The 19,754-nt window shown below is 36.5% G+C and overlaps 1 protein-coding gene across 2 annotated transcripts in view; it reads right to left on the bottom strand.

Moving 5' to 3' along the window:
- Positions 1 to 19,754, bottom strand: part of Satb2 (SATB homeobox 2) — a 169,423-nt gene that overhangs the window by 47,706 nt on the left and 101,963 nt on the right. For both annotated transcript variants that reach the window (XM_076866187.2, XM_076866186.2), the window contains exons 7-8: positions 5,893 to 6,105; positions 1,580 to 1,735 (exon numbers count right to left, since the gene is read on the bottom strand). In XM_076866187.2, coding sequence (XP_076722302.1) covers positions 1,580 to 1,735; positions 5,893 to 6,105 — 369 coding nt within the window. The remainder of the gene's footprint in view (positions 1 to 1,579; positions 1,736 to 5,892; positions 6,106 to 19,754) is intronic.

Below are 19,754 nucleotides of genomic sequence, written 5' to 3'. Positions count from 1 at the left end.
CAAGTCACAACCAAGAGGCAGGTTTGCAAAATCAATTGTGCAGCTTTTATACTCAGTGCACATTTACCACATATGTCCTTTATTACACAGTGGAAAACCATTAAATGCACAGTAGTTTTGCCAAGTGGCATTATGCATTTAACAGCTTTATTCATTTAACAGCTCCAACTCTCATTATATTTTGCCATGTGGTACATGGGATTTTATGCATTTAACAGTTTAAGAAGGCTCTACGGTGTTTTCTTTTCATGTTATTTCATACTATGGTTGGACATCACATCTTAGCCAACTGTATTTCACCGATTTCATTGATGGAGAGAGAGAAATCTGGAAAAATGACTATATTGAAGCTGAAAAGGGACACAAATATTGCAATCCTCTTCAAATTTCCTTGATAGTCTTCTCTCCATTCATTAACATCTGAAAATAAATCAGGTTTCTGCAAAAACTGTAAGCAAAAAAAGCCTAATCCCAAAACAATATAATTAGTCTAAATATAATATTTGTCACTCATAGAACTTAGTATTCATTGAAAACCTTCTTGCTTAATAGAAATGTAATATTCAGTGACTTTCACTATAGCACACACCAAAAGATCTGTTAGGGAGATGATGAACAATTTTACCATTTACATATGTAGGGATGAAAACATTTGTCATGCAAAGCCACAGAGGAAATCAAGTTCAAAATCAAAGGACTCTCAAAAGTATGCCTTATCTCTCTTTTGTTTCCTCTACCATGTATTAATGGTTTATCTTAGGGATTAAAAAATGAGCACCTCAAACTAACTAGGATTCTAGGAACAGGCAGTAGTTGCCCCTTTAAGCAAATTGAAGCAGATAGTAGATCCCGTCAACTGTTGCTGCTTTCAGAAATGAAAAACCTAAGCATCTGTCTGCTCATTTCCCCTGAGCATTACATTCCCCACAATCCCGACACTCTGAAAAATTTTACTGGATAAGCTTCTATGTTTTTCTGTTAAAAGATTTTAGCACTTACTCTGGATCCTTCCACGTGTGTTTTCTCCTGGAAAAACAACTGTATTCTGTACATAAAAGAAACACCTGACAATCACAAGGTGTCTCTGGGGCTGGGGAAAGTGGTTATTATAGCCAAGTCAGCCCCTTCCCCATGGGAATAAGAAAGGTGATGAGACCCGGCTAAACTTGGTCTCCAGGAAGGTACTGTTATGTTCATTTCAGGTTTTGTTTAAAAAAAAAGAAAAAAAGAAAGAAAATTGCTAAAACCCCCCAAACAGGAAGATAGAATAAAGAAAGAAAACAAACTAACAAACAAAACAAAAGGTACATAGCAGGGCTTATAATAAGGAGACAAATCATTCAAAACTGAGTCTTTAAAAAAAAATCCTTTAAAATAAAAAGGCTGGGTTTTGGCTTAATCTCTATTTTGAATTCCAGCGGGAGTAGAAGCAAAACGAAGAGTAAGAGGCAGAACATGACAGGTTCCCTGGGGATTATTATTGTTATTATTATTATAGGAACAGATGTATTTTTATTGGTGGGAGGAGGAGAAAGGTCTAATTCCAGCCCTCAGTTTTGCTCTTTTAAAAACCACTCACCTGACTTTTATTTGCAGCCACTTTGGCGAACAGGGCTTGGGACACCTTGGCCCTTTTCATCTCCTGTTGGATCTCGTCATAAATGGCAGCTGTGATGTTGACGTTGGCGCCGTCCACCTTAATAGGGAGGTCTGTTGTCGGTGTCGAGGTTTTGGCCTACCAAGAGACCATGAAAATAATAATTTAAAAAGTGCTGCATTCAGCCCAGCCATCTGTGCAGAAATTATCAAAGGATTTCAGTCAGCTGATGCCAAACTGCATTAGCTACAGAGGGACACTTCCTGTCCATTATTCTAATCAGGTTAATTGTGATTGGAAATAATTGCAGTGCATTCCTATAGGACATGCAGAATCCTGTCAACCCTGTTCTCTCCCTTACAGTATCCTAGATGGTTCCCAGGTAGGAGGGCTATCCTGGGCATCAAACTATATGCAATCATCTACTGCAAAACGAATATGCAGAACACACACACCTTTTTCTTTCTAAAAATGGCACACCTTGCAGGAAGAGCCAATTCTTCCAGAAAAAATGAGTAAATGGGTAGAGGTCTCTAAATAATAAATTATTACTCAATTTAATGCACTCCCTTGAGTCTCTCTCATTCTTTATTAAAGCTTTACGTATGTCATTTGAGTATGTATGGTTTCCCATCATTATCATCATTATGCTACCCAGACAGTCACCTAATTTCACCTAGGAAATCAGTGGAAATGAAACAAAATTTCATTTCATAAAACTAGGCTTCAGAATGCCTTTGATGTGCCGTTTTCATTTTCTTAAACTCATATTGCAGTTTTATGTATTCTGCCGTGTTCGTTTTAATTGAATGATTTCCCATCAGCTTCAGAGACAAATGAAGGACAATAAGGAAGGTATCCGTACTTCTTGGGGTAAGGAAAATCCTAAAACATTGGAATCTCCTCAGTCCAAAAGACTGTGAGAGGATTTGCTTAGTCTGGGCCCTAAAATGCTTTGCGGGTGGCTAATGAGATACCTGAGTCATCTTCTTAGAACCCATGGCAGCAGGACTCCAGGACAAGTTGGACCCCATCAGACACATGAATGGATCTAAGTGGATCTAAACTCTTTTCTTTCTTTTGGAACCCCTTCACCCTTCACTCCAAACCAATGGAAGTGCCTCCAAATCACAACTTTCCCTCTGTGAATGCCCATGCTGCCCTCGACTAGGCTGAGCAGCATGCTAGTTGGGAGGAAGATGGAGCATGCAGTCCGGACACCATGCAATCATTTGCCAAGAAAGTCTTGCGGCCACACTCAATGCCCTAAGTTTCCCTGAAGGTTTTGCTTCCCAAGAGTGCTCAGGGACTTCTGTCATTCTCCTCTGTCTCATACTATTTTCTAGTTACTGCCAAGTAATAGTAAGTATAATTTATGGGATTCTCCTTATGTGCCAGGCATTCTATAAAGTGTTTTTAGCTTTTGTTATCTCATTTAATTCTTGTAAGAATCCAATGAGTTAGGCATCATCATTTTCATTTTGCAGATGAAGAAATTGAAATAAACGAGGATGTTTAACTTGCCAAAGGACATGCAGCAGCCAATGAAGGAACCATATCTGAAACAGCCTTTCAAAGCATAGGCTGGGACCACTGTGCAATACTGCTTTTCAAATCCCCAGTTTACATGGGGTACTGGGTTTACAGGGGTCCTTTTCCCTGCAGGTATGGGACCACCTCATAAAAATCCAATTCTCTGTTAAGTTTTTCAAGAATTCATTTTTCTTTTCAAATTTTCTAGTTAACCTAGTGCTTTCCCCTTTTTAAAAAAAATAGTTTTAATTAGTGATGCATGACAGTAGAATGCACTGATACATCATACATAAATGGAGTATAATTTCTATTTTTTCTGGTTGTACATGATGTAGAATCCCTTTTAAGTGAATGTGTTAGCAAATAATTTCTGAGTTTCTCAACTCTTTTCATTAGCTTCACCAATTATCTCCTACCAGACTGACAGAATCTTCTCTAGAACTCCCAGGACTAAAACAAAATCCCTTAAGTTGCTACAATATACATTAAGAGTCCAGGTTCTGGAATCAGACTAACTAGAGTTTAAATGCTAGCTTTACCACTCAGTCATGTGACCTTATGCAAGTTATTTCACCACATAAGCCTGTTTCCTCATCTGTAAAATGGGATCAATAGCACAAAAGAGTGATGACAGAATTCGTGTAACATGTTTACAATACCCGATACATGGGTACTTACCAAATGATCATTCTTATTCTTGTATGGATGTTTTGTTATTAAGTATAGTGAGCAATAGTTTGAAGAATTATAAGGAGAAACTTAGGAGACTTTATTTCAAATTTGAAGTTTCTTCAATTTTTTTGGTAAACTACTAATAAAATATCAGTGGGGTCTGGAAAATAATCTGCATAATGCTATCTAAGAGTATGAGCTGCTGACTCCAACCAAAGGCTGTCGGTGGCTACTCTCCTATGCTGTTCTCAAACTAAAAGAATTACCATACCATGGATCTTTATTATTCAGATTTGTCAGTGAAGAATTTTAAGCAAGGAGGTATTTATAAAATATTTTAAAGACTTTAATAACTTCCCCTTTCTTGATCTTCAACCAACAGAAAGGAGATTTCAAAGAAATACAAATACAGTGCTATGACTACACTTTCAAAAATATGTTGGGATAGTTTGTATTTATTTTCTGAAATCTAAAAACTGTGAAACTGAATGATCAGTTTCCTACACTGATCCCTAAGGAGCACCTTTATCTAGGAATTTTCAAGGTGGGATCCTGTTGAAAAATAGCAAAATACTGTCAATAACTGTGTGGCCTTATAAGTTTGGTCAGGTTCCGAAAGCTATCGAGTCTTTAGAAAGGTGCCTAAGAGAAAATTTTGTTTTAAAAAATATTGTAAAAAAGCTGAAAACAAAACCCAAATCTGTGCTATTTTCTAATGAGTAGAAGTAATTTCCAAGAGCAGACTCCTGGTCATGTGGACGTGAAGTCTGGCAAGGGTCTCCAGTAATGATTTAATGGGCTTCCAAAGTGGCAAAAATACTGGTGAATTTCACAGAAGTAAATATTAGTGCAAATTAACAACTTGCCCAACTTTATAGCTCAATATTTAAGTCCCAAACTTAAAAAATAAAATAAATAAGAAGATTTAGTTACGTATATCCAAATTAAGCAGTCAAGGGACTTATTTTGAAATATTCACTAAGGACTTAAGTGTAAACAACACAATTGGGCAGTGCATGATATAAAATGGGCTTCAATTAAAAATCTATTGCACAGTGAAAAATATAAATAGTGAAATTGTTTGAAAAAATTGATGTCCTTGAAAAAGTTCAAATATTTCTACTAGAATAAAATTCTGATTCTGTTAACCAGCTCCTGGGAATTTATAAAAAAAAAAAAACTCATTAAAAAAAAAAAACTATAGTATCTAAGCAAATCTTCAGTTTTGAAGAACCCAATTTTCAGTTTTGTACAAATGTGCACCTGTTAAATATTGGTCCCCCAAATCACCATGGACTTGCAACCCACATTAGCAATAGTGAATGGGATGGGTCTATCATAAATCAACTTGGTAAAAGGTTAAGTGAAACAGGGACCAGACTAAAGATGAGTGGGCTCAGATCTGAGTTGGCAATGATCCCTGGCTGCCTTGGGGTAGGAGCTCTAAAATGCATTATATTAGGAGATGTCTACATCTCCTGGAAGGCCTAAGCGCAGAGTACTTTGAAATTATGAAAGAGAAAGAACGGAAGTCACCAAATCCTATGAGATCATCCCAAGAAGGAAAATAATTAAGGCCTACCTTTCCCCTATCAGTTCATATGGGACCCCTGAGTGATACTTGCACCATTCTGACTTAGCCTTCCTTACACACAGGTGTTTTTTAATTGCATACTTTTTGCATTGCCTAAGGAAGAACTTGAATTCTCTGTCCTTAACCACCCCCCATTCCATCTAAATAATCATGTAATTTAAGGAAAACAATGGTCTTGCCATACAAACAAAGCCCCTGCCCCTTTCATCTAAAACTAAGCAGCTGTGGACAATGTAGAGTCCGACCCCCTACCTGTACCTGCCTATACCACCCACCCACCATATTTGGAAGAATGAGACATTCCTAAAGGGATGGAAATGGCACACCATATACTGCAAGATTACCACTAGTACATGGCCTGAGGTCATATCCTTTGACCAACATATTTAACAGATTAAGAAATCCTTGAATTGTGTCTCTTAGTTCTGAAAGAAAAACACAGTATCAACCCAGCAAGATGTTTCCAAGTAAAAAGTGAGTGCAGCAAATCTCTCACCTGAGGGGTTCGGGAGGAGCTGGGACTGCTAGAAGCCGATGAGACCATGCTCACGTTGGGGTTCATGCTCCGCTCCCGCTCGTCCTGGTAAATGCGATCTCGCTCCACTTCCGGAAGATTGAGGAAATTCTGCATGGCCCTCAGATTTACTAAGAGAGACTGAGAAGCTGTTCTAGGGTCTTCTTCCTTACGTAGAATCTCAGACAACAATCCCTGAATGAGTGGGGGGGAAAAGAAAAGGTTGAGTTATATCTGCAGATGTGTGTGTGTGGTTTCCATCTTCCACCTTGCTCCCCTTTGTTTGGTATGGCCAGCTGGCTGTGATGTCAGGAACCTCAGTCTAATTCCTTAGGGTTCTCTAGCACAAAGATTTTGTGGGAATGCGCTTGACTTCCGGAAGCTTTACCTTATTTTAGGACCATTCTATTCCGACACTTCATCCTCACTGTAATAATCATTGATGCACAGAGATGCCACCTAGCAAGGTAGGCGCTTGGGATGAATTGTGAAACTGCAATTACCACCAGGTGCCTCCTACAAGTATTTCAGGAACTGTTAGAACTCTCTCTGCTTGAAACTGGGAACACTTGGCAGTCCTGCTCAGCTTTACAAATCTGCCAAGTTTGGTAAATTTAGTTCCGACATTTAAACAGCATGGGAGATTCACATCGATTTAAAAAAAAAAAAAAGTTTGGCTGAATTTATGTGTGACCGGCCATTGTTTTCAATATAGATGTTTCTTATGGCAAAAGAAGGGGGGGGGGGTGGAGAGAGACAAAGTAAGAGGCTATAACTTGTGTTAACCCTCTGATAACTTCCCAGTTCACACACACACAATAGTTATCCTTGCATATGTACCAAAGGGCATCTAAACCTTTTTATGGGATACCCTCATGGGGGAAGCCCTAATCCTGCCATTAAAGCAATGAAAATGTGGTCACATCCAGTGAGGAGACAGAGCACACTTTAATTGCAGTGTATATAGAATACCATGGTGGGCTCAGATACTTTGAGTATGTGACTCATCCAAATAGCAAGCTTTAAATAGGAAATTAGTGTTTTTGCCTGCTCTAATGATAGAGAAGTCACAAAGAAAAGTAAAATGTTGCCAAGACTAAAGTAACATGGACTGGAGAGGGGACCTACGTTGGAACATTGTAGCATTCTGGGAAGATGCAGATCTACTTCCATTCTGCACACTTGTTGAATTACCATACAGAGGCATCATTTTATATTCCCAGCTAATATCCCTCCTTAAGGTAGTATGAGATCAGGGTTTGGGACCATCTCAGGAAGAGCTGAGATGTTAATCCTATATATTAGAACAGATGGGACAACCCCAAATCATGGAAAATCACTTCTATGAACTGTGGTAAAATGGTACTGATGCCAAAGATATGTCTCCTGAGGTGAATTAATGTCAAGGCAACACTATCAGATTTCTAGCACATGGCTTAAACATAAAGGGCATCAGATGCAAGGGGAATACACAATCTCTGGTTGGCCAGAAATCTACAGGGTAAGATACACATTTTAAAATACAGTAATACATTATAATAGAGTGAAGCAAATGCCATTTATAGGACTGTCCATCAAGCAGCTATCAGCACTTCGAAGAAGTAATCACTCCTCAAAACATCACATAAGACAATTTATACTATAAGGAACCTACTATAGTATGGCATGCCATCTGATAGTTCTACAACTTGAATGTCGTGGTACTTTGATTAGAGGACAATTTCTTGTTAATACTCAAGAGAAATGAGTACACAAAGATGGTTAGAGAGCACTCTGTATATGTAGGAGAGGGAGTGTGTGCATAATCGCATGTATTACACACAGTGAGGTCAGAATACGAATAAGAATAAAATATGTCACACAATGAAGCTAGAAGAAATGCTATTATCTGTGTGTACATATGTGTGCATGTGTGTGTGCATGCTCACGTATGCTTAAGGAAAGAACAAAATAGGATATGTACATTTAAAAAAAACCTACTGGTAAAATGATTCTAAGAAAAAAAACAGATTTCTTTTCATGCTTTTAGAAGCAACAAGTAAGACAAAATTTGTCTTCCAGAAAATGTTATGCAATCTATGAATTGATTCTTTCTGAAATTAAGTCAGTCTGCCTTACGTTATCCTACTTTCTACTTGCACTGAGCAACCTGAAATATTCATAATGGATTTGCTTCAAGATACAAAAAACCCCCTCTAAATTAATATATGCAGAGAAGCAAAAGGGAAGTGGATTTGAAACCAATACCAATTTTGAATATCAGTAAGACACTAAGATTGATATTTTCTGAGCTTTCTTTAATGATGAACCATGTGTAAAAAGAATGAGTTGGTCTTCTTCTCCCTTCTCCTCACCCTGCTACCTCTGGTACTAACTTTAGTATTTTAATAAATTCTAAAATACTAAAATTTGAAGGAGTTTGAGTATCAACATGGATATATTCTTTATGATAGCTATTATGATTATAATTTAAAATATCTCAAAGGCAAATTTTAACTTATTCTTCCACCATGAAATTATTTCACAAGTTATGAAGTATACTACAATAAAAAAAAAAGTTGCATACAAAATAATGACAAAACAAAAATTATCATTCTAACCCTCAAGGTTATGTTTAATGATTCCTCATCAATAAAAAGATTATTCGAAAGCAGAGTGTTTTTTTGTTTGTTTGAATTTTTCATTTCACTTTTAAACTGTTTAGATCCTTCCTTTACCTTTTTTACAGGTTGGGCCACCTTATGGGAAAATTAACCCATCTCTAAGGAAAATGCAGACAAAGCACCCTGAGAATGATTGCTCGTCAGTTCTCCTTTCCAAAGTGAAAGAGACACAATATTTGTTTTTTAAGGGGCTGGTGGAATATTCTGCTGCCTCTGGTTCATTTGCCTAATTACAGATAAAGACTCAAACCAACAAGGTGGCAAGTGCCACCTCCTTATACCATCTCCAGAGAATTAGAAAACTGTACCAAATTATTCACTTAAACTTTCATTTGAGTAGTCATGGTCCCCGAGTGGATTCTTTTTACCTCAGACATTTTCAAATAATAAGTGGCTTACTGGCTTACTAGTGAGCACAAGAAGTGCTCTTGTGGTTTTGTTCAGACTTTTTCACTTTGGTTATTTACGTGCTTTTAAGTATCTTAAATTGTGATTTTAAAAAGTGTAATCTAAACTCTGCAGGCTCAGAACTTATTGAAATGAATTTAGCTAGTTGAAAATCATCCTTGGGGTGGGGGTGGGAGGATCACAAGAAAGTCTGAAGCCTAACTTACACCACAAATCACCCCACCTAATTTAAAAAAAAAAAAAAAAAAAGAAAAAAGAAAAGTAAATGTTTATCATATTGAAACTGTCTCAAATAGAACATAAATTAATAATTTATCTCACATAAATATTTCTAAAGCCCTTGCCACTATGTCATCTGGCATTTTAATTATCAGCCAGCCAGGCAGGAGGTGTCACTTGGACATGGCCATTATGCAGCCTGAGACACAGAAAATGTGGTATGGCACCTGGGCACCGAAAAAAAAGATGTACTTTTATGAATAGAAAGGTCATGAATATTGAGAATGTGCAAATGGAGGGAAATTAATAAATTAACCAGGATATTGCTTATTAAACTTTCATATCAGTAATCATATTAAAACATATTGCAAGTATTGAGTAAAGTGGCCATTAAGTATTTTCCTCCTCATAGGCAACAGAGCCTTCTCTGGGGAGTCATAACAATTTCCTCCTCGGTGTTAGCTGGGGTTATGTAAGACCATGAAACATAGTGAAATGCAAGGAATGGAAACAAGATTGGCATAAGGGGAGACCCCCTCCAAAAGAGTTCTTGGGATACAAGTCAATGGAAAAAGAAAGGAATCAGGCAAAGAGAACCTCAAATTGGCCATTTCCTTGGTCTATTAATGGAGTATTTTGCAACCTTCATATCATTTCTAGCACCAGCAAAGAACATACAAGTTGGGCAGAAAAAAATCATTATAAGTAAAAAATTCGAAGCACAAAATGCAACAGAACAATAAAAGGCAATCCAGCTTGCTTGCTAACATAGGCCATCTTCATACACAAAGAATTTGAGTTAATTTTTAAAATGAAAAATTCACGTCCTTAATTTTTCCGGTATTCTAAAATATCTTTGTAACAGATTAAATAAATGACCTTACATTTTCTAAATCTATCTTTCTGCTGATGAGCTTTTCATTTCCTTACATCTTCAGTAATTTACATAGCTGGTCTCAAATTGTCAGTGTGCCTGATACATGCTAAGACTCAGAAAAGTTTGGGAAACATCACCATGACTGTTTCTATAAAATTGACTTCCAAGTTTCTGTACAAGCCCTTGTTACCGTCTCTGGGATGGCTGATAAAATATCTTTGATGAGCCTCTAATCCTGTAAGATAACACATACAAACCCAGAGCAGGTTCTAGGAATTCTGAGCCTGTACCCCTCAGAGGCCCCCAGTCCTCTCCAAGGCTGGCAGCAAAAGTTAAAGTCATTACTGACTAAATTTTAACATTTTTTCATGGCTCTCAAATTTTTGCTGCTTCTCTAGGACTGAGATATATTTCTCACCGAAAATCTAGGAGGACCCTAAACCTAATGTCTACCACTGATTATCTAGGGAACCCCTAAATTCAATACACTTAATCTCAAAGAATGATAGATCCCTCCATTAATTCATTTCTTACTTATGACTTGGTAAAAAAAAAAAAACTCTGAGAGGAATGAGAAGATTAAAAAGAGATGGGTTCTGCTCCCAAAGAGTTGAGTATATGGTGGGGAGAAGAAGGTTTTATGGTAGTACCATGGAAATGATGACAGGTGTCATAATCATGAGATAGAGCAGAGCCAACTCGGTTCAAAGAAGGAAGAAAGCACAGCAAACTGCAGGGCTCAGGGAAAACTTTTTGGAAGAGAGTGATACATAACATTTTAGTTGGGACTTTAAAATGCAAGTAGTGCCTGGGTAGAGAGATAACGGTGTAACCACACAAAGGGGAAGGGAAGATACAGGAAACAACCAAATATTTGAGGGGAAAAAAAAAAGAGCAAGTCTTCTCCAGAATATCAAGTGAAGTTTGTTTCCTTAAGGTTTAAAAAAAAAAAAAAAAAAGAAAGAAAGAAAGTACAAAAACTGATAAAGTGATAGAAAACATTCTGAAGTGAAAATAATACAATCCCCATTAATGTAATTCTGAACTACTGGAGTATATACAAGCTAACCAGCAAACATTACCCCCAAAATGAAGTGATATTAGATAATCTGCTCAGCCTTTTTGTCACCTGCAACAAATTAGGCTTTCAATATGCAAAACATCTTCCTTCCAGAAAAACAAATGATCATGATTCCACTTAATTGTAATTTAATGAGGCATAATTTATTTTTTAAAGTGATATACACCAGGTGTGTACAGAGGAAAGTGGCCCAGCCAAGCCCCAGTGCTTTTCTTTGGAAAAAGAATCAAACTAGCTGGAGACTGTTTTCATTTCTATAAATTATGTTTCTGTTTGTGGCTGTTGAAGTGGGAGAGAAAAAGGGTAACTTGCAATGTTCACTTATTATAACATGTACCTTTGAGGTAACTCAATCAAAAAAATACTCACTTGTCATATAAAGCAAATAGTCTAAAATTGTTGAGATTCTAATCTGAATAAAGGTAGACATTAAAAGAGCACATAAACCGCCAAGAGAATTTATATATATTGCCCATGGCTATGCTAAAAATAAAATCATACACTTAGCACTTCTTTAGAAACACTTCAACTGATAATGGTAGAGAAAATAAGTCCTATCCATCCATATTTTAATTATTAACTCTGGGACAACCACATATAATCCCATTTTGCAGATTTGGGCACTAACTTGGGCCAACTCTCCATCCTGCCCCTAAGTATAACCTGTCTAACACATACTTCTCTTGGAGTGCAAAAATTTTAAAAAATAAATAAATAAATAAAAGAAGGGAGGGAGGAAGGGAGAAAGGAAGGAAAGAAAAAAGAAAGACAACATCCCTCCACATTCCTCATATTTCACTCTCCCTTTTCATGATTACTTGTTAGCCTTGATTTCATGAACTTCTGGAATTTGTCCAGATGATATAACAGCAAAAAAAAACTAGTATCCTCTTAAGAAGCCAGGTAATGCCAAATTCCCAGGCTAATGGCACAAAGTGAACTCTCACATTTTGGTGGTTAATTCAGAGTTAGTGGAAGCAGTGAGATCAGTGGCATAGCTGTAGAGTCTACTGGCATCCACCATCTGAAGGCTGACCTAACGAAATCGCTTCCCTCCTAATTTCTAGTCTCATTTCCTTCTAGATGCTCCTGAGGCATTTTCCCCTCTGCTTGTGAATATAAACAGGTTTCCCTGGGTCCCATATTCATAATCTACAACCCCACTATGAATCTGGCTGCGGAAATTCATTTGTGTAATGCTAAAAATTCCCACCCCACCCCCACCCCCCAGAGCACTGCTTAGCCATGAAGCCTGAGTACTCTGTCTGATTTGAATAAAAGGTATACAGGGCACAACAATGACAATTTGATTTTTATTATTAAAAATGATGTGTTAAATCCTCAAAGAAAATGTCGTTATTGCATTAGTTTAATAAAACCTCTCTTTTATTACAATATTTCTTTATTAGGAAAGACAGCCTATGCATGTGGCATTTTTGTAGGATAGGGTGAATAGAATTGAGTATCTACAGGGAATTAATGTACTTTGCAAATATAAATGCATATACAAAAGTAACACTTGCAGACAAATGTTACTGTAGATATAAATTTTTCAAAGCACTAAAAAGACTAGGCACATATGTGTACATGTATATCCACTACAGTTGAGTATTATTTCTCCCTTCTTTGGACAGAGAATGCAAAAAGCACTGATTCTTTCTCAATTATGAGACTTACCATCTTTTATATTATGCCACCATAAAAGCCTTTCTCCTATAGTCACATTCTACAACTCTGGCAGGAGATCTACACACTTTACACTTAGTGATTAGTTGTTGATATATGGGAATATAGGGATCTAAGAAAGCACTGAATGCTTATTTTTACATTTCTGGGACAGAGTGTCCTATCTTGGCTAAACAGCCAGTGACACACCCTGCCTGGCAGGCTACATATTGAAAGCCTGAATCACATTATACCCAAGAGCTTTTCATTCAGTCTATTGAACCATAATTGAAACTGAAATTTTGAGTCATGCAAACTCCTCTTTAAAACAAATATTCCATATACCCCAAACCTGCAATTTATTAAACAAAACACTTATCTCATAGACAGTTTTCTTCCCAGAGCATGAAATAAAACTTCACATGTGGCACCTGACACATCAGAACACAGTAAGCACGCAATACAAAGTGAATGGCTACAGCAGAATATTCTTAAATCCAAAGCATTCTGTGCTCTATTCAAGGCAATACCTTGTACAAATAAGTCTTGAGCTCATACAATGGAGGACGTTGGCCAAAACCCAATTTCTGCAAGTTTACTATTTTTAACCTAATCTATGCAACAGTAGACATTATTAGGTAAACAGTCTCATCTCATTTTCCTCCTTATCACTTCCTCCTTGTTGTCTTTTTAAAAAATGTTAGGTAGTAGAATGGGGGCTATGCACAATCCAAGTCAAAATTTTCTAAACACATTAGCACCAAAAAGTGAAAGCAAACAGAGAAATGAACAGGTTCCCTTTGGAAAACGTTTTACCAGTGGTGCTCTCAGCTCTGGGCACGTACATGGTTTCTACTCACACCTCAAGTACCTGGCACCAGGGCTGTTTCATTCACAAAGTTCTGGGCCCTGGTTATTCCTAGTTTCCATGAGTATTCTGTGAAACAACTGTTGGCACTCTGCCCAAAAAATTTACTAGCTTTGGCTACTTTGTCAAAACATTGGCAAAAATAGCATTTCCCCAAAACAAAACAAATCAAAAAATACATTTATTGAATATATTTATATCTCAGATGTATCAGATGCCTTTAGATATAAGTAAAGCATTGTATTAACACGAGCTGATTATTCTGAAATAGTTATAAAACATTATTCTTTCCTGCTGAAATATTTCTGCGTTAACTTCAATCACTTCCAGGGTCAAAAGCACCTGGTCTGACATAGCACATGGAACACATCACAGTCCTTACTGTACCACAAAAGGATCTCTGGTTCAAAAGTCTGTTTATTGGTCGTACTGCCTTGAAAAAGGGACTGTGTCTTTCTTCTGCCACTCTATGATAGCAGCAATGATTGAGAAAAAAGAGGTTGAGTCTGAGCTTGGAATTCAGGCTTACTTGGTTAAAAGTTGGACTCTAATTAGACAACAATCAATTATTCACCTGAAGGCACAGTTTCCTTGCCCATAAATCTGAGATAATTCTACTTTCCTCATGGGCTCCCTATAGAGGTTATGTGAGTACATGATATATATTAAAAGTTCAAAAAGTGCTAGCCATCATTATGATGACTAACATAGTCTCTAAATACTTAATATTTGTTAAATGAGCAAGTAAATATATAATATATTCTTATTTTAAACATTCAATTTTAAATATTCAAGTCAATTCAGTTATATTTTGCTAAATGTCTACTTACACAGAAGGCAAAAATTATAAATAATAACTTTTAGGAATAATTAAATAACTTTTTGGAATAATTAAAATTATTTGGCTCAAGTCTCCTCCAAAGGAAAAGCTAATAAATTATATAATGTGAAATGACCATATGTGTATTTCAGATAGCACTAAAATATTAATTTTATATTTCAGAAAAGTAAAACAACTTTCCTTCTCTAAGTAACTGAAATAATTTAAAATAAGCCTTAATCTGGATAATTTAAATGTGGGTCATAATTATTAGTGAATCATGAAGTTAATTTAGCAGGTCAAAACAAACTTTTTATAATGAATTAGAATTAAGAAAACTAGAAAGTATCAGAGTGCTTCAAACATGGTGTGAATATTGTTTCATGAAGGTATATTTTTTGTTTTTTTTCTTTCATGGAGTCTTTGCTTTAGAAATAGATATACAGATAGAGCTGGAGATAAACCCAGTTGCACATGTGCACACATCTGTGTGTGTGCCAGCCATTATGTGTAAAGTATTTTTTTGGGGGGGGGCAAGCATCATAGTAAGAGAAATCTGAAAGTAAATGATAAAAGTCTGGATTGGTAATTTTAGTCACAAAATTTGTAGGTAAAATTGAAACAATCTAGTAATTTTCAATTGATTTCAATTCAATGTGGTTATATGCATATTTTTTTTTCACAGTATTTCTGGCCTTTAAACTTAATTTTCTTTATTTGAATAAACATGTACTTAACCCCAAGCCAAACAGTCAACATTTCAATCAATTTCCATGAAAGGAAACTATATATATTATTCTATTGCTTTCAATAAGCAATGGAGAAAAGTATATAAGTAATGAGACCTAAAGCTAATGTTTCCTTATATTCCTTTATGAAAATTCTACTTTAATTACAAAACATCATCCAGGATCTGGGATAGAGCTGCATGCTGAAAGCCCAGGTTTCTATTAAGACATACTCACTAGAGGTGAAAGAAAGACTTTACTGAGGACAGAGCCCGCCACCTGCATGAAATGAGTCAATAATTCCTTGTTGGAAAATCATGGGGGGAAAAAAAAACTTAGAAAACTATCACCAAAAGGGAGTGTTTTTTTTTTTTCCTGTAAAAATGGAGACACCTGAATTTTCTATAATGAGTCCAGTGACTCATTAACTTTTAAGGACTCTGCACATTGGTCAGGGGCAGAAGGAATATATAGAATAGGAGGTCACCATATTTGCTACCTCTGATTCTTTGGCATGAGTTTTGTGAAGGAGGGAGGGAAAAAAAAGAATAGTTCCATTTCCTGTTACACACAAGTTTCTATCTCAGGTAGATTTACAAGTAGGAGTTGAGTTGTACAGGCTGACAGGTAGCAAATCAACCTTTCCTTTACCCGCAAAGCACAAAGTCGGCTTCCCCAAGTCTGAATACATTAGCTCTTTGACCTAGTCAATCTATGTTGTTTTTTGGCTGAGATTGGCCAAAGGTGCTAATTAATATTAGTCTTTATATATGTACAGGAGGAACCAAAGTGAACCTGCTATCCAGAGGGCTACCCTCAAGCTACCAAATAACTTTTGAGACACTGCTATCATGGGAGATATTAATATTATTACAATCTTTACATCTATGAATTCAAGCCAGTGATTCTGAAATGAAAGATTGTTTATTTTATGAAGCAAGCAGGGACATCTCTTCCTACTTTATTAATTTAATGTTCTGAAGTCAAAAGAGGGTATATTATTTGCTTTGAAACTCAATAACATGTTCATGCCTGATCTGCAGCATTTCATATTTACAGCCCATCTTTCAGTGGGTGGACTTCCTTTTTCTCACAGATTTCCTTGCCATTTTATAACCAGCTCACTGAACCATGGAGTCAAGACCCCTAGATTTACATTGTGTCCCATTACTCTATGACTTGTGAAGTGCCTGTATCTCTGTTGGACACCAAGAAATAATGATTGCTGGGACCAGATGCTGGCTGACAAAGAATTCTGAATATCTTGGAGGTCAAGTTATCTACAAACACAAACTGTATGTGTAATTAAATTATGCATATCTTTGGTTAACAATATGTATAAATCAAACAAAGAAATTGAAAGACAAATCTTGCCACCCTCAAAACTGAATCGTAACACACTAACACTCAGATGTACAAATATTTGGATTGCCAGAATTTTTATTTTGTTGCTACACATCTCTGTGTTACTTCAAAACATGTTTAGCCACTCCTTAGACATTTCAACTTTAATAATTTGGGATGTACATGTACTATAAACATTGTGTCAATAAAGCATAAAAGCAAAATTCATGTCATCTCACACAAAGACGTTTACACTTCTAGCAGTTGACCTTACTGCCAATGTTTCTGATACATCATTCAATCTAATTTTCCAATCCGCTGAAAACATTCTCCAGTTGCTGAGTGACTTCATAAATTGTATTTATGACCCTGGTCTTAAGTTTCTTCAAATGATGTGGCTTTGATGAGTAAACTGCAAATTTTCTGCAAAGTCTCATAAAAAATAAAAAGTAGTCAAACGAGGACAGGTCAACCAAATGAGTTCCTGAGGGATTTTCAGTATCCTGTTCTCTATCAGATAAGACCAGGTTGCACAGCTTTCTCAAGCATGGACTTTGATAAAAATCTGGAAATGGGGTAACTCTGTGACTTTTTTTTTAATTATTAAACTGAAGAAGGAGCAAGATACCAAATTAGAGACCAAATGTTATAAAAGAGTAGCACATTTTGCAAAACACATCTGTGCTTCCACAGAAAACATGTTTCTAGTTGGCTCAGCAGAACTACCTGAGACACAGATGAACCTAAAATTTTCTGAGTTATGGCATGCCCTGCTGCGGGGCAGGGGGAATGATATACTCCATTAATAACAATCATGGCAGAAGTCTTGTTTTCAAATGATGCAAACTTCTCCTTGCTGGCTCCTTGGGTAAGGACATTTCCTAAGCTCTGTCACCAAGGAAAAGGGCAAGCAGTGCAGACAGGGCATGAGGATCACACCTAATTTCCCTTTTCTGGCATTCTAATGCTCCCATTCACACGTGGCAGCACATCCGTTCCACTGGATTTAGCCTAGTTTGGATCAAAGCTTCCTCTACTTCATTTAACAGATTTGTTCAGATGGAAGGTCTCAGAGGAAAAACAATGTTAGTAAGTGGGGATTTCTGAACATATGAATATGTAGGTCATTGGATTTTTAAATAAATTAGAGAATAGTTTATCTATTAAGGAAGATTCACTGTACATATTTTATGAAACTTGCTCATTATAGGTCAGTGGACATCAGTAATATTAAGTCTTTTAAAAGATCGTCAAAAGATTTTTCATACTTGCAAAATCCTACAATTGATTTTTTTAAGTCCATATTGTAACAAGGCAAAATAATGCCTAAGATTAGGATTCATAACTGTCAAAATGCAAAGACAGAAACACAACTTAAGAAACACAAATAAGAAATTTATTTCATGTCCATAGACCTATTAAGTGAAAGTATGTCAACACTAAGACAAATTCAGGATATAGACAAAAAAGAAAGAGTATGGGTTATATGAAATTATTACTTCAGAGACACCATCTACACCTCTACATACCTGACAAAGCACTGAAGATTAAGTAGGGCCAAGGAGCAAAACTACTCTGAAATTCACATGATAACATCAGTCACCTTTCAAACTTATTAAGGATGGTTTTCATTCAAGTCTACTTTGATAGAACTTTTAAGGCCTCATACCTCATATCTGTTTCTTCCCAATCTCATTCATATTCAATTCATCCCCCCCCCATCTCTCAATATCCCTAAGTCAGTAGTCATCTGGATAATATCAATAGCAATCCAATGACTTTTAGAGTTACAGGTTTAATATAATAGTAGTGATAATAGATTCAAAGTGAAACTCTTCCTACTAGTCCCATAATAGTATATGGCTTTTGTTTTGTGAAAAGAATGAGCATAAAACTGAAGTTTTAGGGTTTTTTGTTTGTTTGTTTGTTTGTTTGTTTCTGCTGGGGATTGAACTCAGGGGCACTCATTCTATTATTGAGCTACATCCCCAGTCCTTTAGTCCTTGATTATTTTGAGACAGAGCTTGCTAAATTGTGTCTGACCTTAAACTTGCAATTCTCCTCTCCTGTATTGCTGAAATAACAGGTGTGTGCCAATGCACCCAATTTAATGAAGATATACTTTATTCAAACTACTACTGGCATGATATGACCAAATGTCAAGTAGGCTAGCAATGACATGGACCTATAATCTGGAATTAAAAAAAAAAAAGATCCTGATATTAAATACTCCCATGCAAGTGATTTGTTAAGTCAGGGCTTCACAGGAAACTGGTGAGACATAAGGAGGGGAAGAAATGCAAGCAAAGTCCCAGGCATGGCCTGATTCTGCAGAAAGTTCTGGAGAGGAAGAGCAGTCCCTACCACAGTAGACAAGGGAGCTGGGCTGTCATCTTCCTATACCATCAGACTATTGTCTAACTAAGCATTTCCAGCTCTCTGCCAGTGTGAGCAAAGCAAAATTCAGTCACCCAAGGAGAGCCCTTAAATGAAATGCCCAACAACAGATAAAAGGTTTTAGAAATGAAAGCCTGGGATAGGGCATCAAAAACAGAGCAGGGATGTTGTGCACTTCAACTTCCTCTGATGTACTGACCATAGCATCTTGCTTAGTGACTACAGTGAAAGTGCTTAAAAATGAATCATAGGATTGCCTGAAGGACCAGGTCAGAAAATTCCTTATCACTTTCACCTTAATGTTCTCCTGGAATCCCATCTGCCATGGCATGAAAAGCCAGGCTAACCATCTCTTTTAAAAGACTAGTAAAGACATGGTGCTTGGCAGCATTCTGCACCAGAAATCAGAACTATGTTAGTCTCATGGTCCCACTAGAGTCCACAATGGCATTTCATGACTTCAAATAAAGTCATCAAGCTGTATCTCTTGCTCAGAACAAGTGACACAATTTTTATGTTCTTAGAAGAGACAGTAAATGTTTTTGTTAACACACAGAGAAAAGTAAGAAAAAAGAACCCCCAATAATAAAAGAATCAGATTAGCCAAAGGTTGTCTCTCTCTGACTCCAGCAATGGCCATGACCTTGTCATGAAGCATGGGTGGGGCACCATTTCATCAAACAAATTCACTTTATGCTTCTTAAAGGCATATTTATTAAAATAAAAATGCATTAAAAACAAGCTTTTGGAAATATAGTCCTTAGTTATTTTACT

This window comes from Callospermophilus lateralis, chromosome 9, assembly GCF_048772815.1.
Source record: "Callospermophilus lateralis isolate mCalLat2 chromosome 9, mCalLat2.hap1, whole genome shotgun sequence".
Classification (NCBI taxonomy): domain Eukaryota; kingdom Metazoa; phylum Chordata; class Mammalia; order Rodentia; family Sciuridae; genus Callospermophilus; species Callospermophilus lateralis.
Note: the sequence above shows the minus strand (reverse complement) of the source record. Positions and strands in the feature narration are given on the sequence as shown.